Below are 26,549 nucleotides of genomic sequence, written 5' to 3' on the forward strand. Positions count from 1 at the left end.
GTACGAACCCTTAAGTTTTGTTTTAATTAACTCTTAAGTAGAATTCCAGATATGCTAGCTGTCTCTAACCCTTCACCAAAGGTGTTAATCAGCTATATATATAACTACCGGGTAAGTCTTGTGTTTAAAAATGATATTTTCATTAATAAAATAAATTTTTGAACATACTTACCCGGTAGTTATATATAATTTTAGTCCCACCCTCCTCCCCTCTAGAGACTAGAGGCATGGAATATATGAGGGTCACTGGAATGGTTCCCAGGTACCTCGCTAGGGTGCAGGGGTGGTACACCTGGCTATCCAACTGGCGGTTGGCGCGAGTTTCGAATTTTCTGCCGTTGACGTCAGGACGTAAGCTATATATATAACTACCGGGTAAGTATGTTCAAAAAATTATTTTATTAATGAAAATATCATTTTTATATAGTGCATTAGTTAAAAACTTATTTTTTGGCAGTAATGAAGAGTAGACATCAACAAACTGGTGATAGATATTCAATAAATAAATTTGAGTCATGTTAATTAGCAAAAACTGAAATCTTTAACTTATGGAAAATGTTGAAACTAATACAGAATCTTCGGAAAATGTTGAAACTAATACAGAATCTTCTACCTTTAGTAATTTTCTTGGATTATATTGTAATTGTCACATGAATTATTAGTACCATTTTAGAAAAGGTTTGCACTAAAAATTTGTTGATAGATATTAAAATGTAATACTAATCTAAATTTACTTTAATTTATCATTTCCTTTACATTCACAGGACCGAAAAAGTTTATTTTTGATTGGATGCATAAAAACAAGAGTATTAAGACAATAGTTTATTGTACTGATTTTTCAAAGGATAACTACATTCACAACTAGAAACATTAAATAAGTAAACAGAGAAATGGACACACAATAAGCTCAAATAAATAAGCTTCTGTGGTTATCATTATACAAAATTTTTTCATTTTTTCATTTTTTTAACAAAGGAGAGAATCTATTCTCAACTGTCCTTTGACCATCTAGACACACCCAAGAGGATCCGGGCGATTTTATAAAAGCAGAAAAGGATTCACAGCTCCAAGTTATTGATATCACATGTTCCATAGTGACACCTGATTTAATGAGCAAACAGGTAACCCTGGATACACTCATAACACCCAATTTCAGCCATACATTTTCAAACCCAACCAACGACCCTGGCCCCCCAAAACAATTAGATCAACTCTTTAATTGGCTGATCGCCCTGTCTCCTCCCAGGTACTTGTGAGATGCAGTAGGAAAATTTGCTGCATCTGTTAAATAGAAAGTACTTTACTCCAAGTACAGGTCTTTTTGTAAGAATAAATAATTTAAATACAACCTAAAGCTCTTTTCTTTATATATGTATATTTATATATATATTTTATCTATACATTGTAATCTAGGTCCACACAGTCTCCATCAAGGAAATCCAATGCCTTCATCATTCATACACACTTAAAAAGAACAATAATGTCATTATATGCAAAGAGTATTGGTAACAAAGATATCTGTTACGTGAAACAGAGCACTTTCTATTGATGCAGTCTTATTTGTGCTTATATATATAATATATATAATTGTGTGTAAATTGTACCCATACATAAAGATATGTGTGGTATGTGTGTCTTTGTTTAAATACGTGTACAAACATGCACATATGCAAAGAGCATATACACACATTCGTCAACCTATCAATGTAATGTGTCTATTCCTGTGTGACTTGAATGTACTGTATTGTATCAGTGTTTATCATATGTACATATATACAAATGTATTATATGTATAATCACCTATCTATATTACCTATAACTGCATAAATGAATACATACATATATATGTGCACATGTATGTATGTACATATTTATATGTAAATGAACATATAAATGTTTGTATATTTTATGGGTGTAAATGTGTATGTACATATACAGCCATATATATATACACACACATTGCTGTTGTGTTTGCATGTGTGTATGTTTATAATGTCCATGGTATGGGCAACAGACTTACATTAAGATATACACTGATTTACCCTGAAACAAGCCTCATCTTCACACCAACTACACCATACTGAGAAACAGCCCATGTGCAATCTGCCATAACTGTGACTGGGGCAAAATTCACTCGGGCTGCATCTTCACATTTGACAAATAAACAAAACAATACTCTTGAGTCTACTAAATACAAAAACTAACAAGGGCACCATAACAAGTGTTTGTTTGATGAAAACTGAAGTTACATTCTGGAGATGAGGCGTGTGTCCATCCCCATACCACAGGCATTGAACAAAAGTGACGATACAGTCACGTGACAATTTGCCCACTTAAGTAGTATACCTGAATAAAATTAAAAAATAAATAATCAGAAGTTAGAAATGCAATGGTCAGTGACTTTGAAAGGAAGAAAAGTGTCCTGTCCATCTAAAAAAATGATAATGTTTCTTTATACACAACAATCTTTGGAATGCAATGCATGTAAATTATTTTTCCCAATAGCTTTTTGTGGAGGACATGACTTTGAAACATCTCTAAAAATTCATGAAAAAAATCACAGATTGGGATTTTTTGTATGTACGCATAAATGTTTATGTATCTATGCACCTATGTGTGTACAAATAAATAAATGTGTATGTACATATATCTTCATATATACATATGATGGATGTGTATATATAAGTATATAAAAACAAATTTGTTAATGAAATACATAAACAGTATATATGCAAATTACTGTATACTGTATATTTATAAAGCAAACTTGCTTAAATACTGTACATATACACAACTAAAAATATATACACATACATGCATTTTAAAGCATTTCAAGGAAACAATCCAATTTAGATTTGCTGCTTAAATATATACATACATACATAATTTATATATATACACACATATGCATGTATTTCTGCATGTACGTGTGCATATAATATGGATGTTTTATCATGTAGGACTGAAATTCTTGTTCATGCTCAGTGCAGTATTTATGAAGGCGGTCCTGTAGCAGGGTCTTTTTGTGGCTCTGTACATAAATAGATCAAGATTTACTAGCAATAAATAACCCATCTAATCCAATTATGCTAAATTTACACAAGTTTTCCAGTCTTGGAACTCTAATAAATCTTGATGACATTATATACTATATACAATTAAAATTTGTGTATAAACATTAATGCTTACGGTAAATTAAAGTACAAAGAATACATATTTAGAGAGCCACAAATTTCCTTCAAATGCTGCACTGAGAGATACCTGGCTTTTGCATTGATTCCTTGGACAGTCAACATGGGTGCCACAACCTACTAGCACCAACTCGGAGCTAGTAACCCATAAATTACTTTGTAATTTTGTTTCACCCATGATGAAGTCCTTCCACATGCGTCAGTACCATCTTTTCCTTAATTACTACTATCCATGACGCTAGAGATTCGTATTGCAACAAACGCCTGGACAGTACCAATCATGTGCTAACAAGAACATGGCATGGCAATAAAAAATTCTAATCAATATTTTTGTAAGAAAAAAAAAAATTGTACCTTGTAATACTGAGGGCCATCTGTACAATATTTTTTTTTGTTCATTTTTTTATTTTTTTATCAAGTCCTTAACATTAAAAATGTTTGAAGACTAGATCAAGGTTTGGGATTAATTCATCTGAATTTGCAATATGGCAGGCAAGTCTGTTTCACCATCACCTGGCTCCATACAAAAAAATAACATTAAAAATGAATTATTGAGCACAACACATTATGCATATGGAAATTATTTAAAAATATTCAGTTAGCTAAAAATATTTTATATTGTATAGATTTATAATTACATATATAAAAAGAGAATCCCTACTTAGTAGAAATTCTTATGGAGTCACAGTTACCAACAAAAACTAGTACAGTATTTAACAAAAAAGTGATTTTGTACTACTCTCTCCTCCAAAGTAACAGGTAAAAAAAGATTAAGTTAAATATTATTATAAAAACACATTAGTGAAATTTGTTTTGTATGCCTCTTTTTGTGGCACTGCACAGAAAAGGTTTTGGCTTAAGTATTTCAACTGCACAAGGACATTCCTTCTAACAGCAGAAATGTTGATGACCACGGTACAATAACTACGAAACTACAATGCCAGATTACATAACCAAATCCTTGGAGAGCAGCAGCTGAACATTGGAAAAAATAAAGCCATAAGTCTCCACTAAAAAGCCCTATTTGCTACTTGCGCAAATACTTTTGTGCTTCCATACAGTTCAGCTAATACTCTTCAAGTGTTTAACTAGTTAGTATAAAAATCAAATTATAATATAAAGTTTAATTAATAATAAAAAGACTTTACTAAATGGTCATCAAGATAAATTGTCCAAACCTGAACAGTAATTAACCTATGACTTTAAGGAATTTATAAACTTGTGCAATATTATTATTTTGTAGTAATGAAATGTCAATTTAAAACAACATATTTATTGGGGGTAAAATCCCACTAAAAATTCTGTTGCAAGAGGCACTACATTTGCAAGGACTTGAATGAATAATCAGAAATCAATACGTTTTCATTTTCTGATGGAGGGAGGTTTCATCTTTGAAATAAGAGAAGGAGCCAGAGACTGGTGGACTGAGCACATGAGCCTTGTGACCTGAGGACAAGAGGCAGCCGCACCCACTCCCTGATATGGAGATCCTAGAACCGTCCTACCACACCTGACCGTCAGCAGCGGCGGCAGCACCACCACCACCACCTATGCACAGCACCGTAAGTGTCTCCTCAGACAAACCATACAATTTCAAGTTCACTTTTAAAGCATGTATGGAGAGCTGTTGAGCTTTCATAGTCTATGACTCAGCTATGCTTTTTTATACAAATAACTATTACTGTAATTGCATTAGGTCACACAATACAAAACTGAATAGTATCAAAATTCCTAATCTTGTTACAAAGTTTCAAAAGTAAAAAATGGTGGATATAAAACTCTCAAATATTTTCAGTTTTTCATTGTGTTCCTTTGTGTGTATACTGCCTGCAGAGGAGGACGGCTTAACTGGTGCAGCAAGACGAGTATTGCCATGAAAGATTGTCATAACAAGACTTAAAAAAGGTTAGGAGGGGCTGCAGCTTAGCTCTGTGCCAAACTTTTTTTTTTCATTTTTTTTTTGTCAAAATTTATCTATCAACCCTGAAAAATTACAAGTCTTGGACCCAAGAATAAATAAACTTTGGAACACACTAATATTGATCATGGAAATTTAGTCTACCTAAATAATAAAAAGATACATAATCTACCAACAATTGTTTAGGTAGACAGGTCATAATTTTAGCACTAAATATTACTATAGTTAACTCGTGAGTCCCGGATGTAACTGCGGCATGAGTGGAGCAGCTGGAGAGTTGGCGGCAGACGAGTAGTAGGGCTCATCTAAAGAATCTGAGCTTTGATAATCTTCCATTTCATTATCCAAGATTTCATCATCATAATTACTTCCACCGTCAGATGCCCCTGATGATGCTCTTGGAGTGGAAGCAGGTGTGGGTGCTGGTGAACACTCCCGAGATTTTATACGACAAGAGCAAGGTTGAAAGAAACGTGGATCAATGAGGACCTCGCCACAGTCTCCCCTGAATATAAGGCCGCAGCATACCTTTTCCCTGAAAACAAAAGTTATAAAGGTTAAGTAAACCCTTCAAATATGCCTGCATGATTTTTCAAGAAAAACTGAATCAACATAAAAAATTTTCTGCATGGCTCTTTATTTACATAGCTGGTTGGCTGTTTGACTTATAAACAAAAATGTGGTTTGGTTTCCCTATTTAAATTCATAAATATTTTCTCATTAAAAGCCAATATTCTTACTTAATATACCTTTCTTAAGACTGATACCACTGTTATTAGTTCAGCAGGTAAGGTTAAAGATTAAGACCTATATACCTATCGCAAATGAAATTTTTTGGTCCTAACATTGTCAAGATTTATGAATATCTTGCAAGGTTATAAAATTCTCAATATCTACCACATAAAATTTTTCTATTAATATAAAGATTTGAAAATTTAAACTTGCAAGATTACCATTAAGATGATTCAATCTATACATTCTCTGACTAAATTTTATCTAAAGTATACCAATACGAAGTATGAAAGCGACAGTAAAATGAAAACCGCAAAGCTTCCATCAAGAATAATTTCCAAAACAAACCAACTACCTATACACAAAACAGGACCTTACAGTTACTAAAGCTGAGACCACCTAGAAATCATACAACAACCTAACCATTAACCTGACCTACAATTATGGATTTCTCAAATACAAAACTAATGAAACTAAAATAATTATGCAAGATTCCAATATAAAACTGCAAGCAAAAACTTACATATAAACCTTGTACACATGTTCAGATAAATATCCCTAACCCGAGTAACAATGTTGATTTGATTGTACAAGATAATTAGTATATTTACCTATGAGCTACATGGCTAAGGATACAGTATTTTGCATCCTTTCAAGTTACCATATAATACAATCCTTAACTAGTTATAATCATGATTTAATAACTATATGCCAACACAGTCATACAAATCCTACATGACTGGACATATGTCTTTTTCACAGGTAAAGGATATCAGACTATACTTACTGCTTCCAATAAGTTAGATCCACGAAACTACTGAGCTGCAGCTGAGTTGGCAGGGACTTCTTCCTCTTGGAAGCTCCGCAGAGGATTGATCTGTCTTGCGAATCAGCGTCATCTTCAGAAGGGTATGGTGAAGGATAAGGAGAAGGGGCTAATGACCCTGGAACAGATGGCCCCGAACCTTCACTTAACCTTTCATCACCTACAGCTATGTCGTCACTTAGTGCTCCTGGAGATGTTTCCCGGCCTTCTTTACGTATGTACCTGAAAGTTGGCATAAATATTTTATTCGATATAATTTTCACGAATAAATTTTGATAATGAATAATCATGATGAACAGTACATATTATAAGTTTACTACCATCACACTTTTCACTAACCTGTGTTTTTTCTTTATTTTTTCTTTTAATGGTTTATCTGGACTTAATAAATTCTTCTTTAGTTTCTTGCTTTTGAATTTAGTTAAGGACTTCGTACCAGGTCCAGCTCGTGCATCGACAACCTGTAAGAGCAAATAAAAATTATACAATTAAAATTTCACTTAGAAATCAGTGAGGACAAAATCTGGAATTAACTCATCACAAAAGTCTGACTGACAAATGGAAATTTGATTTCTTTATTTTCTTTTACAGTTACAATTCATCCATGAAGGTTAAACATCTATGGATTTGATTACTCAGAGAAAATTAAGGTAAAATAATGTTGGAGCAACAGTTTTCAGTTATTGTACCAATTATAATGATAAAGTAAAGATTAACTGCACTAGTTTCAACCTTTTTATAACTTTTGTTCTATTTTTAATTTTACTAAAGAAGACAGGGATTTTCTTCAGTTAAACGAGTAAAGAGGATGTCTAGATTACAGTAGTTATTAAGGTGCTACATTTGCAATATCTCTTGATACCCATCTCCCACAAATATTGAAGGCTGACAGTACATTTATGATTATAAACTAAATAAAAAAAATTATCAGTTTAAGCATATTTTCTGTAAATGATGGACTAGGAAGGTTTTCTAGCAAGACATCAAATATTCTATCATTATCTTCTATATAATCGAAAGGTGTTCTGGCATTGCCATCATAGATATTCTCATATTTGACTGGCATTGCCATCATAGATATTCTCATATTTGACAAGTGTATTATTAAGGTTCCTATTTCAATTTCCATAAGTATTAAAAGAAAGAAAACTATGGTTATTACGAGTCATAAAATATGTCATGGGACTAAGCTGTCAGGATTAATATTACTATTAACGATCTAAAAGCTACACTAAAAACTGTAGCTAATGTACGTAAATAGAAAATAATGTTGAGAACCATGAGAACCAACCTAAGTGCATAGGTACACATCTATATGCAAAATAAAATTCTTTTAAATATACAGTACTTTAAGGTGGTGATCTCATGATTTTTTGGCCGCCGTACTTACATGATGCCAGTTACGATCCGTTCCCTTTGGCAGTTTCTTCCATCTCTTAACCAAAAGGACGCATGCATTGCAAATTTCCCCGGACCTTCGCTCCTTCAAGTTGAAGCACTCCATGAAATCATCCTCATACTTCTTTGAATCTGTGAACCGTGAGCTGAAATAAAAAAAAATATATAATTATTTATTTGTCAAACTGATATTAAAAATATACAAATTTAAATACACAATTCCCATACAGCATATCCTACCGATTCTGATGTGAGGAAAAATATAAGATCTATGAACGAGAATTTTGTGTTGTGCATGTATTACCATCTCATAATTAGGGCTTCATCTAACAATAGACAAATGACTCGGGAAAATTACTAGCATCAGCTGGTAATTATAGAAAGACGAACACCCAATAGCAAAATGAAAAACTTATGCATAGCAAAACAAAAGAATGAAAATCATGTGAAACCAAATGGTGCATGGAACAATAAAGAGTGAACCATGAATCAAAGTAATAACCTGTTGTTAAATCAGTAAAGACAAATAAATTATCAAAACTAATTAACACCACAGCCTACTGCAGATACAGTACAGCCATTGTTGGGTAATAACTTTCCCCCCAATATTGAGAAAGTCCCATGTGTCGTGCTACTGCAGCAATCTACAGATCAGTTCAAACCACAATCACAGAAGTGGAGATATAGAATAAATAAAAAAAAAGGATAGAAAGTATTCAACCCACTTAGATCAAATTTCAGTTTGCAAAAGTCAATCACCAGGAACCAGATGGCAAGAGAGATGTACTTTTCAAAGTGAAAATTTTTACAAGGAATCCAGAAGTAGTATTGTTAAATTTCAGTCTACAAATCAACAGATTCATGAAGACTAAAGGGATTATAAAGACTAATTAAACAGCTACATAAAATTTATGACATTGGTCGTATAATGTACATATAATGTACTACTACACTAACAACTTAGAACCAAAGAACACAGTACATCCCCAAGGACTCCTATCTAGACGAAGCACACAAAACAAATGCTGTTTAATCTGAAATAATAAATAGGTATGCACTACCAAAATTTTTATAGAGGCCTTTCAAACATTGAACCAGACATTTTAAAACTACTGAAATTGGATACAGCTTAAAAATTTATAACAAAGCAAACATTGAAATAGCCTTTAGAGGGGAAGGTGTTTTTAGATAGTCTTTCATAAACATACCTGTACTTTTTATGTAAAACAATGTAATGTAGGTAAAATTCAAAATTAGCAGCAAAGTATATTCGTTGATAAGAGCAAACTAAACAAAGGGCATGAATAATATATAATAAGGCTTTACAAGGTGTAGCCTATATAGTATAATATTGAGATTAAATTTCAAAACTTATAGCACTGGTATGAAATCGTTAATATTTCAAACACCATATCTTAAGATTAATAGTAGAAAAAAAACTTTGTGATCCTACAAACATGCAGAGGGATTTTACAAAATTACCTGGTTGTTAAGCCTGTATACTTTCAATTACCATTTGAAGGTGCAAGGAAACACCTTATTCTCTGTTCTAAAAATTAACAGTTCAAGGAACTATTGAACACAAAAACATTTTCTACCATCTTTTGGTCAAAGGACCATGTATTAATGGTAAAGTCCTAAATGCATATAAGATTGTCAAAGATCAATAAAAATTACATGAACAATTGAATACAGTTTATACTGAAACTTTGTTTACAAAAGCCACCAACTAATTTAAAGCAAATATTAATAATTACTCGAAACACCATCACCTATTAATGTGTGTAATATTAATATAATTAAGATATGCCTTATTTAATTTTCTATTCCCTGTATAAGTTGAAGCTGAAGCATCAAAAGATTTATAGCTTAACTGAAATTTTAAGAAATAACCATTTCTAAGGGCATCACAAATATTTGACATACTTTTGCATGAATCTTACTTATTCATGGAAAAATCAACTTTTGGATATACTTAGTGATAATGCAGAGTAACAAGTCATTGCTTTTTGGCTTTTTAGTATCACTCGACATCAAATCCCCCTTAGATATGGTCATCATTTGTTTAAGATACTAAAAGCAATAATGTCAAACCTTATATATTTACAAATTTATACCCATCGAAGAACCCCTTGTTTCCTTTAACATCACGATAAATAGACTAAGAAAAAATACTTTTCGTCCATTGTTTCATGTAGCTGATACAATCAAAAAATATTTAGACTATTAATGAATATAAGTATCATTAAAAAATGTACCAAAGAACTGAACTGAGCTTAAAATGAAAGGTGGTGTTTAGCACAGTATATTACAGTACTGTTCTACATTAGCCCTCTGAGGATCTGATAATGCACTGATGTCACATGTAACCGCGAGTGCTATGCAGAAAATTTATTCAATTGTAAGTTTCTTTCTATCTTTCTTTGTTCCTTTGTTCGTTATCATATGAAATGTCAACGTAAGTAGGTTGACAAATGACGTAATAGCTCCCCGGCCAAAACTCAAGAGCCCGACATTGAGTTTGTGTTTGATTTGGATAGGAATTAAATACCCAAAATTTGTTTTACACTGACCTTATTAAATAATAGTGACAATAAATTAAAAGATATTACACTAGGAAGCTTAAGATTTCAGAATAACTACTGTATATTAAAATCTCGAAGCTTTAGATTTCAGAATTGGAAAAAAAATTACTTTTGAAAAAAGCTTAAAAAAGTCAGTTTTCAATTACTGTATTGGAACTTTGGAACTTAGAGCAGAACATTTTTGCGATGATATTTTCTAAGGACCTCTACTTCATTGTTATTTAGAGCCATAACAAAGAATACATCTGTACACAATATAAGGTTATCTATAAATAATTTTCATATCAGCCACTACAGCATGCTAGGGTCGAAGAGGCCCTTTCAGTGCTCAGTTGAAAATGAGGGAAAGATCAAAGTGATCACACAACAAAGTTAAAGCAAGGAGGTTGGATAGCAAGATGGATGAAATGAAGTGGGAACATTAACAGTGCTTCCACCTAAGGGCCAAAGGGATAATTAAAATGACCTAACGTATCAGTTATGATATTAGGGGCAACTTCAAACAGCACAACTTTAAGTGGATTGGGGCTGTGGTGAGAAATGAAAAAAGTGTGTCTATGGATTCCGCACAAGAGCAACAAATTGCCTCTCGCCATGGAAGTGACAGCCACCATCCACTGAAAATTGGACCATGTGGGGATCCCCTATGGACCTTTTTGCTGGTAATGAGGAAGTGATATCAAATTCAATGAAACCTGTATTTTTGGTAAGAATTAAATAAGGAATCACAATTTTGAGGGTATGAGAGAGGTAGAACTGACAACTTATAAACAAGACAACCTTCATACAATCAAAGGAAACCTTTCATATACAGTACAAGAAGCATTTCTTTAATAGCAGGCCTTTTATCTTTCCAATCACAAAGAATATTCATACCATTGGTAATGATAACAGGCTAGCGATTTCAACTTATTACACAATGTATATCACCTCAGGGGATATAGTAAAAAAAAACATATATACTTCAGGGCACGTAAACAAAACTACCCAAGAAATGGAGCATGAAAAAAATTCACAATAGTCTCAAACACACATTTGCAAGAAACAATCTCATATATTAATAATTACTACTCGTACCTATAGTCACAGCTCTCTCACAAGCAATTTCATATGATCACATATGCTCTCCTTTTAATGGCTGAAGCAAATAAACTTTTCATAATATAAAGTTGGATATACACCTATCCTTTTTTGGTCTAAAATGGAAAAACCAACAAAATCAAGAGTTTAAAGATAATGTCATTTGACATCACTATCTCAAAGGATTACCACTCTCTCTTGCCTGAAAACTACAGCCACACAGAAAGACAAGCAAATACCATCATGTTCACTAAATAAGTGAACAAGAAACCTTGCTATCCAAGCCATGAAACTGTATAAAGATTATAAAACTTTACAAACCCAGATACATATTCCTTAAGTTAAAAACAAACTAAAAATTTTGAGATGTTTAACCAAGATTCTCAAATGACTCTAAGATAACTTTAATAACCATACTTTAGTCAAAACATATACAGTATCATAACACAATTCTTCCAACCTGTGGAATTTGCCCTAGTCCAGATGAGCAATCATATAGGCTAACAACAGCCAGTGCATGTGTACTTAATAGTAACCTTTGGTACCTTAAATGTATATTGATGAGCTATACTAGAATTCTGTAAAGGATCTTTAAATAATTTAGCACTAATATTGACAGTTCTTCCCCTTGGAGATTTTATTGAGATACATCCTCAAGTTGATGAATTAGTTGACCAGGTTGGAACATACAAATACCTGTTGTCTTAGTTCCCCTCTAATATATTTTCAATCGAATGTATTGATCAAGAATCAGATACTAAACTAATAATGACATACATGGTAGGTTGACCAACACCAGCCACCCGTTGAGATACTACCGCTAGAGAGATATTGGGTCCTTTGACTGGCCATGCAGTACTACATTGGATCCCTCCCTTTGGTTATAGCTAATTTTCCCTCTGCTTACACATACACTGAATAGTCTGGCCTATTCCTTCCACATTCTCCTGTCATACACCTGACAACATTGCCTACTTTTCTCTTACTAAAGGTAGAAGTCTCTCTTTTTAGCTATGGTAAGCAGCTCCTCTACGAGAAGGATACTGCAAATTCAAACCATTGTTCTCCAGTCTTGGGTAGTGCCATAGCCTCTGTACCATGGCCTTCAACTGACTTGGATTAGTTTTCTAGCTTGAGGATACAGATGAGCACACTATTTTATCTTATCTCTCTTCCCCTGCTTTTTAAGTTTTTATAGTTAGTTTATATATGAAAGATCGAATAAAATATTTTATCTTATTGTTTATTACTTAACTTTTCGTTGGTTTATTTCTTAGTTTCCTTTCCTCAGTGGGCTATTTTTTTCCCTGTTGGACCCCTTGGGTAATCTTGCTTTTCCAACAAGGGTTATAGCTGAAGCTAGCTGGTAATAATAATAATGCATACCCTTCCCCTCTATACATATAAGTATAAAATTATAACGGGAAGCAGGTTAATTCTATGAAAACCTTCATATCTATTTTATATTGCCTGACGTGGACTCTTTATTCTTAAATTAAAGCAAAATAAAAATCAAAGCTTTCAGCATAACTTCTATATGTTCTAATCACAGTTAATTAATAATTTGTGAGTAATAATAATTGCATCAGGTCAAATCTCAGAGATAAATACACAACCTAATGTATGTATTGCAACATTCATCGTGCCATGTTAAATTACATGAAAACATATTTTAGCCAAGCAATTACCAGTAGCTGTTATATTTATTGGTGAATTTAGATTATATATTGCACCATAGTTGGGAAAGCAAAGTGCTAAAGCACAAGGGCCCCCAACAGGGAAAGCATCCCAGTAGAGGAACAGAAATGCAGATGTATACAATAACATAAAAACACTCACCCAAGATCCACCAATACAACTACTAAATACGATTGGAAAGACCATTCCACATTATTTTGGTTAAGTCAGATTGAAACTTCAAGAATACCGTGTAGTATCGAGCCTCATGAAAGAAAAGGCAAGACTTAGAATCTACCACATACCTTATACTATGTACTGGAAGGCAGTTGGGAAAATCTGAATGCAAAGGATGGTCATAGTTATAAAATGTCTTATACAGCATGTATACAGTGCTAACTGGATTCATATCCAGATCAGGGAAGGGAGAAAATTTTTCTGGCCAACACATTTAGACAAGTCGGTTTCTGAACAGCAGTCACGAGAACAATATTCAAAACAAGACGGCATATTAATTTGAAAAAAAAAAAAATTCAGAATAGCCTTTTTCAACTTGCCAATTTTCTCAAAATTGAACGTATTTACAATCAATAAAAAAATAAAATCTTACATGAGCTTTATGTAGTTAAAGAAGAACTGTCAACGTAAACTTGGCTGGAGAGGATTCAATGTCTTTGATACACTTACAATCATACTGTGTATTTTGCAAGGGTCTTAACTTCACACTCAATAATTTGCGTGTGCAGTAATTTTACATTAGTCTCTCCTGTTTCAGCTGCAGCATAACACTTAAAGGACCATTGTCAGCAGTAACATTGCCTCTTTAAAAATGTTTTAATGATATCTTACCAATAGAATTTCGTACCCATAAAACTAGTATCAAAATGCTTTGGCAAAATAACTGTATTTTACATGCCAATAAAGCAATTAATAAATATATCTTTACTGATACTTAAAAACATAATCATCCCTATTCAATGTCAATCTCTAAGTTAGAGGCTGAGCAAGCAATATAAATTTTCTTAAACAATTATGAACTACCAGAGCGTATAAATCATGTGGTCAGTAAAATGCCGTTTATGGTTTGTTATGAAATCTTTTGTAGAAAAAAGTACAACCAAACCAAAATTGAAAATGGAACCCATCTTATGCAATGCTAAGGCTAGTTACCCAGAAACTCAAGTCCATGTTACATTGTGGCGCATCAGCCATCAATCAGTCTGCTTAAACTTTGGAAAACAGTACTGTATTTCAAAACACAATTTTTCAACAACATTCATTTATATTTCATACAAAAAAGGCATAGAGCTGTCTGACAGATGGTAAATACTTTATTTAATCAGAGCTAACAGAACTTTGGCATATTTTATTCCCAGTGATAGTGGCAAACCTTAAATTTATATATTTTTTAAAGCAAAGGCAATCAGAATTTAATTACATTGATACTAAAAAATTACAAAAACCTTAATTCAATTGGTATTAAAAATATTGCAAGGTTGTTACGTCATAATTATTATTTATGAAGAACAATTCCTACAGGAATCAAATTAACAGATAGCCATTTATAATCCATAGAACGATCAATGCATCATCTTGAATAGAATGTTGTTTTCCCTACATGAAGACATGTGGAAGGTGGAATCTATATAAACAACTTGAGTGGCACTTAACATATACAAATCTTTGCAGACTTGAGGGACTTCACTGATAAAAAAGGAACAGACTCGCATAGACCATATAAGGCAAACCACGATTTGACCGAGAGTGAATGTAAACACTTGGAGTCATATCTTGCAGCTTTAAAGCTAGACAAAATTCCTGCCCAGGCAAGTTGTATGTTAAATTTACAGTGACACTTTCACTTCCAGTGTTATGATAAATGATTTCTGAGGAAGGTACACATTGAAACTATTTAACCAGCATTGATGGCTGTAGAAATAAAGCTTTGCAAACTTTGTTGTTGCACTCATTTTATTGAATTTTCAAGTGATATAAGTGAAAAACCAAAAGTATGAGGGTATAAATGTAATCCTTTTGTGAAATAAACTCAGAATCTACAATATGAACTGCCTACGCAAACCGAATGGTTAGATGTAACTTTTCGCATAAATAAAATCATTGTATTACGTAGTTATTATGTCAAACGTAATAAAATATGGTACTACACAATTCCATTTGATGTGTACAACCTTTTATTGCATATAAGGAGAGCTTTAAATAACAGCATATTCTTAATTCTATGATACACTTGCAAAAAGGAAGGATTCACAGAATATAATGTCTATATGCAGTGAAATAAAAAAATGCAAACTTTTTTAAGGATAACAAAATATACATATACTGTGTACAAAACCTTCATGAACAGCAATCCAGTTGAAGGTAGCAGTGATTAATTGCCTATTTACAATCGTGCCAAAAAAAGTGCCTATACAAAGCAAAGGGGGGTGTCATCTGCATTTCTATCCAAACGAGATTGCGGGGATATGTCTACCAGCAAAATCTACCATGCGAGAGTGCAGCTTTCGGCTCACAAATATTGAAAGTCTACAACAGTCCTACAAAGCCACCACAATTGCAGACTACCCTTGACATTTTAAATCTTTACCAGCTTTTCTCGACATGTAATTTCCCAGTTTTATTTTTATACTTTTATCTAATAGTACATTATTATTTTACCCAGAATATAATGTTAAAATTCTTTACCTGACCCTACACAAAATCAAAATTTCATAAAAACCCCTATTTACTGAACCTATAACAAGCAACCTGAATGACACTTTTTCAGTGTCAATGACCTTAAATGTCAGGATGCCAGATAACCTCAAATCAATCAATGCTGATATTAACAAATGGCAGTACCCACTTATTAATTAGGGTGTAGTATGGTAGCCTACTGTATAGGAAATGCCTCTATCTTCCAATCTGTAAGATGGGAGTTGGGAGTCCCTCTCAATCTACATAGTCTCCAGTACTGTCTGCAACCTCACCATCCTTAAGAGCTAGTTTGGATGCTGATCATAAGTACATATGCTCAAGTCTCTAGGACATGGTCCTGGCCCTTACATAAAAGATGAAACCACAAGGTTAATGAATATTGACATCTACAGTATACTGTACTGAGAAAAAAAACCAGCAATAGTAAAACTGACCATCCATCCACTGTATATAAAGTATGAAAAAAAATTCATAGTTTTCATATTATAATGATCAGATACATTTTACAGTATTTTTATACAGCAGTGTGACATAAAAAAACCACAATTTCAAATATAATAAGGAGAAATACACACTAATTATCAAACGCATAAGCAGAAAAAACAACCTACAAAACAAAAATGGTAAACAGACTGACCAAGAGAACGACAGCTATACAAGCCCAGGTCATTTGACGTAACTGCTGCCGTATCTTGTCAATATTGCTATACACAATATAAGAGGACATCTGTTCCTCATTCAGGCACTCTTCATTGAAAACATCGATAGGTAATTGAATACCGCTTACTGCAGCAAGCAGCACATACTGTGTGGGTCATGGGGAACATTAAGTAATATTGTAGATAAACACGTATCAAGTTCTAAACTTGAGAGATTTCCAAAACATACATGCAACTATACAAAGAACTGAAACATTGACAAAATATGCAAGGAGCAATCTACTAGACTCCAATAACAAAAGAAACAATATGAGGAGAGTAGCCGATATAGCCAGTGCCATGTTAAAGATGAAATATCAATATTTAACCCACCTATTTACATTATAATTATTTCCCCGCCTATTTACATCATCTAAACGGAAATAGCAAAGACTTCAAACATGACAAACATTATTTTTCTTATGTAACATGTAACATTATACAAACTTTCTGTACTATCAGCAATTTTTGTCTGCCTAAAATAAATTTCATTATTAATAAACGTAATCATTATTTTCCCAGGTAAAATAAGTATTATAATTAATAAAATGCATGCCAACCAATTACATGAACTCTAGCCATTAAAATGTATTGTTGTATATAAATAAGATACTACAGTAGTTTATTTGTTTTGCAAAACTGCTAATCATTAGTCTATTTTTACTGCAAAGCTGTCCAATGAAATCAGGTTCAAAATTGGTCAGACAGGTCAGCTATTTCACTTAATTCCTTTTCTAAATATATGACGCATCTGCCAATATATGATCCCTCATGGCCTGATTACTTCATTACTATATGTATTTTCCTCATAGAATTCACATGCCTCTTCATGTTACCAGTAAATATTCACAACTTTCTTCCCTTTGAATTCTCACCAAAAAAAAAAAAAAAAAAAAAAAAAAATGCTGGATAAGACCAGAAAATTGATCTTGACATCACAATGGAATAACTGAAATTTGTACCAAGATTAGAAAAATTCCTAAACTTGCCATTGTTTCGAGAGAAACACCTGACTTCAATAAGCAGGTGTCTAGGGTTTTTGTTAAATGGGATATTCCAATGAGATACTCAGCTGTATTGTTCTTGTGGGCTATACACACCCCCTAACATGAATTAATTAACACTTTCTGTCCTAATTAACTACCCAACTCTTCGTAATGACTCAAGTTAATGTAAAACTTGAAATAATGGCCTGACAGAAAAAGTTTTTTGGTTCAATACTCTGGTCAATCCATTTTTTATGATAAAGGCTTGATATACCTACAATAGGCTATTCGCAGAATACTGGAATTCTCTATCTTCCTTGTTTCAAAAATATTAAATTAGCATTATTTCCCAATTTTGCTTAATAACACTCAGCAATTCAGCACTTTTAAAATTCTTTAATTTATAATGTTACACATTTATTTAAATAATTTCACAGCCCAAGATCATAGCTGTTACTAACTTAATTACATGCCTTCCTACATTTCCTCTTAATTTACAAAAACTAAATACAAACACCATTCATCGCTACAACGAAAAGACAGAATGTCACATAACTAGACATAGACAATGACAAACTTTCAAACCAAACAGAAACAAAGTCAAAAGAACCCAAAATGCAAATCGCATAAGCAATTGGCTTCATCCACCCTACCAAAATAATTGCAATGCCTACACTTATGTTTCATAATCCAGTGACAGAGTTATACAGATGTAGATGATTTACGCTTGAACATTAGAATTACAAGACAAATAGGCACCCAAAGATCCCTTCACCTTTTGATACTGGGTATACAAAACCCTGTCATGGAATTCTCATTGCAATATAAACCGGTATATTAGAACTTACAGTGGAAACACAAACCTAGAGATTCATAATAGTGAGGATATCACCATAAAGGTGTAAGTTGTAACACAAATTGTTGTGACATTTTAATGACCAACTGACTCACCCCCTTTCCATTAGCAAAAATCAATCTAACTGACCAAAGCCTTAGCCCATAGGGTGACCACATGAAATACCTTAGATATCATTGAGGGAAAAAAAATCAATCCTGGCAACATGGATCCTTAGGGATGTAATTGTGGTAATCAACATCTACCAGGTTTAATTCTTATGTCTGGGAATGACACTCATCCTCGCTGAATTTTAATGACTACCTATTAAAGAAAGAACTAGATAGCAAATACAGCATATGTAGAGTACCATTATACATAAAAGACTTCCAACAGCTACTGCAGATACTACTAAAGGCACGATTACAGTAATAAAGGAGCACAGATGAATATAAAATAATAGTACCAAGCTTCAATAGCACACACACACAAAAAAAAAAAAAAAAAAAAAAAAAAAAAAAAAAAAAAAAAAAAAAAAAAAAAAAGGTTGACAAAAAACTTAAAAGATACGTGAAATGTTTAAGGACATCAATGACATTGGAATGGCAATGTTGCCCAATGAGAAATGACAATGATCTTCAGTGATTTTTCACCCTAGGATAAACTTGAAATTACTTTTTTGTCTTCTGATCCATGCCTAAAAGTTTTTATTTCCATCTGGAACAGGTACAGTAAATCTCAATTATTACTTGTAAGTCCCTAAAACAATCTTTACTGTTCCAAGATACTCATAATTATTACGTGTTCAATCACATTAGATTAGACTTAAATTATCCTACATTAGGTTTAATAATTGTTCACATCTTTTTTAACATTTGTTCACATCTCAATTGTCCATAACTAGGTAAAACAGTCTACCATTTTTTTTTTTTCAAAAAAAAAAATCTTTTGTAATTTCATAAGCATATATGTTAAATTGGTATTGCACAACGCTGGTCTTAGAACATCATCTTAGATTTATATTCCTAAAAGTTTTATCCGGGAAACAGCTCTATGAACACAATAGTGGATTTATTCAATCTATACAACCTTTAAATAATGAATACTACTGTAACAAGTGTTTCACTTAGGTCTACATGCATTATAGCAAGACTGTCATGTGGACATAGATGAAGAATAACCACGGATGTAATGTGATGTACATCAAAAACTCAAACTTGGAACAATTTCCTCTCTTGAGCAGGCTGACTTCAAGTTTCGTACCATGACGGGAGAGGAGTGATGAGAGCTAAGCTCACCCCAGTCTTCGAAAAGAGGAGACAATCTGTGCGTACATGCTTAGGGATGGGGAACCATAATATGGCCTCTCCATCTCTGATTCAATGTTCTGCTATTTTCTTGGAAGAGCATGAGAGAAGTCTAGGATGGCGTGATACCCTAATAATATACCTGGCGGGACGTGGAGAAAGGGCAGCACACATCCATGTGGTGATTCTGTATGTGAAGAAGGAGCACCCTAGCCCTCCTCTTCTTACACGCAAGCATCTTGGGTTATTAAAGGAAATTTATTTCTATTCACCGTGGAGTGGCAATTGACATGAGGTCTGCATATACTCTCTTACATGTATTTTCCTCATCACCGGAAAAACCACTGCTTTAAACTCGCTCTCCTTAGGGGGACTAGTCCTGAGTGTGGCCAGATCCGAGACCAGAGGCGGGTCTGGGTGGTGATTCCTGCAGTAATGGAAAGGGGCTCACCCACCGACATAGCTTCCTCTTTCGAATCACCACCCCAAGCAAGGAGCCAGAAACAACTCTAAGGTTGGTGAGCCTTTGAGGTTGAAAGAAGACCAGACCAGGTTGAGCACCTCTACAAAGGGAAGTTTACGCCACATAGTGAGACACTTGTACTTCATGCGTTGGTGTATGGGGCCTAACATCCAAATCTGAACCCTCCACCAATGCTGTAGGGGGATAACACACAGGGATACCAAGCCAGGAGACAAAGGGATAGGTCCAGCCACCTCATCTGCTGTTTATGAAGGTGAACAATCTCTCTTCATTAATCCCCCGATCAGTCTTTGCTTTGCATTCTAGGCATGTATTAATCTGAGAACACTGCTGGCACCTGTATGGGAGTCAACCCAGTGGTAGCTGATAAAGATGCAACACTGCCAGCCGTTGCGACTAAGGCACTTCCTTACCTTACGTGAATGATCAATATTGAATAAACGGGCAGATAAGAAACCGAACACATGAAGCACACACACAATAGAAAGAGCAAAGTTGGAAAAACACTAAGGTCAGCCCAGGTCATGGATAGTGGCTAGAATGGTTGAGGCCATGCCTGAAACTAGAATGGTGAATTGGTTCAAATGTGAGAATCTGCGAGAAAGGGTTAATCTCCCCATACACAGCTCTGCTAGTGTCCCACACAGGATGCATCCTTTTTCCAGCTGAGGACAGGGCTTGTTTTCGTTATCATAACTACTTTTTTATAACCCCTGGTCCATTAATACTAGTCTAAATTTACTTCCAGAGAGACTGTACAAAGAGGTAAATGGGCAGCAGCCATGACTTTAGAAGGATTAACAACTTTCATTTATATGACATAAAATTTGTTGAGAGGCTCTCTAAGCTTTAAATCTTTTCTTCAAATAAATACAGATTGTCAAGTTTTATGGCAGATAGGTGGGAAATTATGATCAGGGGCAAATGAGTGGCAAATTCAGTTTAGATTTGTAAAGCTTTAGGTATTTGGAGAGAACAAAATGCCAACTTTCCTGTAAAGAATACGAAACGACAAAATATAAGTAATGCACCGTACGTACTTAAAAAAAAAAGGGGACCAACCATAAGACACGTTGCATGGTATTGGCTAGTTAATCGTGTTACCAATGCTTTACAGATATTGTACTTTCAAGTTTTCAGATATATATTAGAAATTATGATTTCATCTTGATCTTAATTATGTGCTTAATAATGAGACCCTAACCCTTTACCATTACAGAGTACTTCCCCTATACTGTACTGTTATTTTAACATTCCCAAACCTTTAGTTGTAACTTTTTAAAAGTTTAATGCAAGTCTGGAGCAACAACAGCCAGAGAAAACAGAACTTTCACTTGAGATTACAAGAGATTATGCAATACAGTACAGGATATTATACCCGACACCTTAGTTAGGTTAAGCAAACTGCTTTGAAGTTATATGCATGGCTAGGAAAAGTTAGGTTCGGCTAAGATACTTATCCTGAAATGGTTACTTCAAATTAATCTTCCCAGAGACAAAATAACATCGTTAATCAAAGAGCAAGAATTCATCAAGAATACCGAGCCATAATTCAATGAGCCTCTGGAATTATTTTTGAGGTGTGTATGTATAACAAAAGAACCCCGTATTTTCAACCCTACCACATACTTGTATAGAATAAAAACTGTTCAGAATACTCTAAATAACCGGGGTAAGTACATACCAGATAGATATAGAATATTTTTGAAAATCAAAACTGCAGTGAAATATAAGTTGAAACAAGCTCTGTACTCTGACATGCACTTCCTCGTTTCTAGAACTCACTGTAGATGACGTTTTGTTCAATTCAGCAGTGGAACACTGAACTAATCAACCAGCACTGTAATTTGAAAAGAACCAATCAGACCCTGGGTGTAATAGCCTGTTTTTTCCCCCTGTCTGAAATTCCCCCGGGGAAATATAGCCCAGGATATTCGAACCTCTGGGCCAAGATTCCCAAATCCTTCTCCTGTTATAAGCGTATGGCTATGGCAACGTATAGCAACAACAATTTCATGGTGACTTTTATGGTACACCTAATATAGAACACCTTTTTTAAAATCTTATTGTGTTATCCCTCAAACTTTTTAAGTGTCGCTAGTGCAATTCTGAGTTATCTTTTATTGAAGACCAACACATATATTCTAACTCAGATTATGAAGATTCCCAAAACAAAAAAGACGTAGGCGTAAATCATAAGGGAAGGAATTATTTGTTTTACTTTAGAGATTGTGATGTGGACAAGGGGGTCCGGGGCTAGGTCTGTGACCTGGGAAGGGGTCGGGGTGCTTACCCCCAGCTAGGTATGTGACCTGGAAAGGGGGTCTAAGACGATTGCCGTCATCTAGGCGTGTGACCTGGGCAGGTTTGTGACTTAAAAGGGGCCGACCCACCCGCCCCTCACCCACTAAGTTAGGTTAGGTGACCTTAACGAATATTGAAAGTGTTGAATAATTATGTTTTTCTCCTGTTTTCGCTCATTCAAAGTCCATGTTCCCACCTGTGTCCGTTTGGAAAGGGGGATAACGGTTTACTTGTGGTGGAAATAAAGGTCAAAGCTTCTATTTCCTGGAGCAAAATTAATCCTAGGCTAACTTTCCTGGGAGTAGTATTTCTGTCAGGGGGGAAAAATTTCCTGCTACGCCAGCTTGACCTGGAAAACTGCCGGAGGGCTTTTTTTAAGCCAATCAGAATTCAATATTTCTTGAGTAATGCAAGCAGCAAGTGTAGCTTGGAGGTGATGGTTCTTAGCTACAAAGATATGAAGATGATAACGTTAAACACTGAAACACAAAGTGATTTAGACCTGAAGCGTGATTTTTTCTTTAACTTGAACAATCCAAAACTGGCAAGGATTACGAACTTCACCAAACAAAGGAGGTTTACGTCTTATTCAAATAAGACAGCACTCCTGAGTGATTACTTTAGAATTTGCTTCAAGTAAACAGCAGTTAGTGAAATGCATAATGTTTACGTTTTTTGTCATTCAAATAGATTGTACCAAGGGAAGATGGCATTGTTGGATCTTTCAAAAGATCCAACAATCTTGTAAAGATGTTTTTGTTACATCAGGTTACTTTACATAGTATACAGCAGAAAAAACACCCGTCCATCTCATCCACCCCAAAATAAAGTAAGTTTTCCCTACGAGAGATGATTATGATTTCCTTTACGAAATGTGATTGTGTTAACTGGCTAGAAGTGATGCGGGGTGCAAAGCAAACACAGGATAAGCTAAGATTATGGCTCTTTCAGGGGGGTCACACGGGCGTTAGCCCCGTCGGCAAGGACATGGGATTGAAAATTAGGTGGTGTTCTTGTGTTGAGGTTTTCCGGAAAAAAGGACATGGGATTTGTACAACAATGACAACGGCTTACAAATGCCTGGAAAATAGGAAAGATATTCCCATTTTCTATGCAAGTGTGAGGTCTGGTCCATCGTTATACATGGTATTAGGAGACAGATACGGATCTTATGCCATTTCTATTCAGCTTATTCTTCTGTTTTTTCTAGCCTCATTCACTAGCACCCTGAATATTTCTCGGCTACAATAACTATGTTATTGACTCCTTGTGCATACCCCTCTGCTAGATTCAGTGAGGAAAAAATGTCATTAATCAATTGAATCATGGGATATGCATGGCAAGTGTGTGATTCAAAAGTTTAAGTAAACAATATTTGAAAAATATCACTGAAAGCAATGCAGTGTACTTCAAAGAATTTCATATCATATTTATATCACTGTTCTTTACATGTTCTTAATTACTGTTAATTCCAACATTAAATGAAGCAGAAAAGATTTATGATGGTTATATGAGACCTGTACTAATCTATGACTAAAAAAAAATGAAAAATTAAATATGGAAATGATTAATGGAAGTGATAATTAAAGTGGATATGAAGAAGTACGAGGTGATTTGGACCTGTAATGAGAAGGTACAAGGAACAGCTGGCACTAAATGTAACCGATATACTGAAGTGCAGGTGAAATATCACAGGACGGAATAGGAAATCAGACTGACATGTCTTAATATAGCTTATATATGAAATATCATTTTGATACCGCCTTTTTTTTTTTTTAAATATCTTATTTCAAATGTTTCTTATTTCTCATATCACTTATTTATTTCCTTTCCCCACTGGGCTAATTTCCCCGTTGGAGCCCTTGGGCTTATAGCATCTTGCTTCTCCAACTAGAGTTATAGCCAAGCTAGTAATAATATGGTGTAGATGGAGACCCAGAAAAATAAAAAAGTCTATAGGGGAAAAAAATTCTTAAATCTGAAATTACCAACAGGGGAATAACAGCCCATTCTGCTTTTCCTAGGGTGAAATCGATCCTAGGGTAATTTTCCCGTGGGTATTCCAGTCAGGGGGAAAAAAAATTCCTACTACATCCCACGTATACTTTTAAACAATTTCAAGAATAAAAATGCTGAATTATAGTTTTTCTTATATATCATTAGAATTTTTTTGCAAATTCGGTGCACTAAATCCATACACACATTGTCCGGACAATATCTCCGAACAGGGGCTCTTTAACAATCAGTCATAGCCCCCAAGTAATAAATATGTTAGTGACACCCAACGGATCCCCCCCCCCACATTAAATAACTATTGCATGTTTTTTATTCAACTTCTATGTATATAATCTTTTTGTTTAAATAACCATTACTCTGATTTCACAGTTGACTATACACCATTTCTGTCAAAAATTCTTGTATAGCTTACACTTGCTGACGTCATGCATTGCAAAAACGATTTTCCACATTTCCGCCTGATTATTCTTATCCAGTTTAAAATTAGTTTACCAACTTTATATAGGGATAATCTCAGAACCCCGGATCAAACATACCAAGACAGGCTTTGTTACTATTTAACATACATCCAAATGCATTTAATTGACCTCATGGTACTCTGTTGTCACCAATATTGTAGTCAAATATCTCAAAGGGCTTGGAGCAACGTCCTGGGTTAAACCATTGCAGATGAATAACAGGAAAATTAAGTGAGTGAGTGACTCACGAAACCTTTGTAATGTGATAAATAACAATGTCAACCACACGACCATATCCGGACTACGTAACTTACGAACTGAACAATTATTAATACCTACCGACGAGACATTATAATCACTATCGTGTAAAATAAGCTAACAGTATACAGGCTTATTAACCAGGTAATTTATATACGTAATAAAAATGACTTTTCTTATGTTAAAACGGAGAAAAACATATTAACTTACCTGCTGGATTTGGCTTTGCAGATACAGCAGCCCGTGGTTGATCTATAAACCTTAGGTTTGTGAAATGAGAACATTTTAGTTCTTCCGGTTTAAACCTGCAGAAGAAAATTGTCATTCAATAAGAGAACACTAAAATATAATACATTTAAAGTAAATAAAGAACTGCCACTACACAAAACACTGGGATGTTGGCACTACACACAGAGGGTGTAATGAGCTACGCTAATGCAGCGTATACAAAATGGTCGATATGCCATTCACTTGACACAAACTTAGATACCAGCAAACAAAGGTCTTTCATATTTCCACTTTGATCACATGACATCAATTGCGTTCACGTCAACGTAAAAATGCGTATTTTCCATTTTGAGATACTGATATATTACATAATTGGTTTTAAAAAAATGTCGACTACGCTTTTCCCCCTTCCACACACAATGTAACTGTCAAAGAAAAACATTTTCAACATTGCAGTTGACACTAATCATCCAGAAAACGTAGTGAAATATCCAGAAATATACATTATCCAGGCACTGATGCAGTAGCAGAAGGGCACAGAATTCCATGTATCGGAGATACGAAGCAATGGAGAAATTATATAGGCCAAGCTTCTTGCATCATCAGTTGGCACATATTTTAAAGTTGCGTCCCCTGGACGCTACACAAACAATATAATCACTTAATAAAAACTAAGCAAATGCCTGCAAGGCTTAATTACCCTTTTTTATAAACACTCTTCAATTGCACTATCGCCTTCGTCACTTCAAACACCAAAAAAGATTCAACTATTTCGTCTATATTCCAACATGGATGACGTGAGATACACCGGCCTGCACGACTCCTTTCAAACTGGCAGCTCGAAGCAACGCCA

At 34.3% G+C, this 26,549-nt stretch overlaps 1 protein-coding gene across 1 annotated transcript; it reads right to left on the reverse strand.

Annotated features, from left to right (window-relative positions):
• Positions 1-809: 809 nt before the first annotated feature.
• Positions 810-26,549, reverse strand: LOC137656800 (SIN3-HDAC complex-associated factor). Its single transcript, XM_068391103.1, has 6 exons — positions 26,397-26,549; positions 25,679-25,773; positions 8,058-8,211; positions 7,007-7,128; positions 6,629-6,889; positions 810-5,644 (listed from the first exon to the last, which is right to left on the reverse strand). The coding sequence occupies exons 2-6, from the start codon at positions 25,750-25,752 to the stop codon at positions 5,335-5,337; spliced, it is 921 nt and encodes a 306-aa protein (XP_068247204.1). The 5' UTR covers positions 25,753-25,773; positions 26,397-26,549; the 3' UTR covers positions 810-5,334.

Source organism: Palaemon carinicauda, chromosome 17 (assembly GCF_036898095.1).
Source record: "Palaemon carinicauda isolate YSFRI2023 chromosome 17, ASM3689809v2, whole genome shotgun sequence".
Classification (NCBI taxonomy): domain Eukaryota; kingdom Metazoa; phylum Arthropoda; class Malacostraca; order Decapoda; family Palaemonidae; genus Palaemon; species Palaemon carinicauda.

Excerpts from the sequence above, each read along its gene's own strand:
- LOC137656800 (XM_068391103.1), bottom strand. The coding sequence starts at position 25,752 with ATGTTCTCATTTCACAAACCTAAGGTTTATAGATCAACCACGGGCTGC. Across the intron at positions 6,890-7,006 it reads AAAATAAAGAAAAAACACAG|GTACATACGTAAAGAAGGCC; the intron begins GTTAGTGAAAAG and ends GCCAACTTTCAG. Across the intron at positions 5,645-6,628 it reads GATCTAACTTATTGGAAGCA|GGAAAAGGTATGCTGCGGCC; the intron begins GTAAGTATAGTC and ends TTTTGTTTTCAG.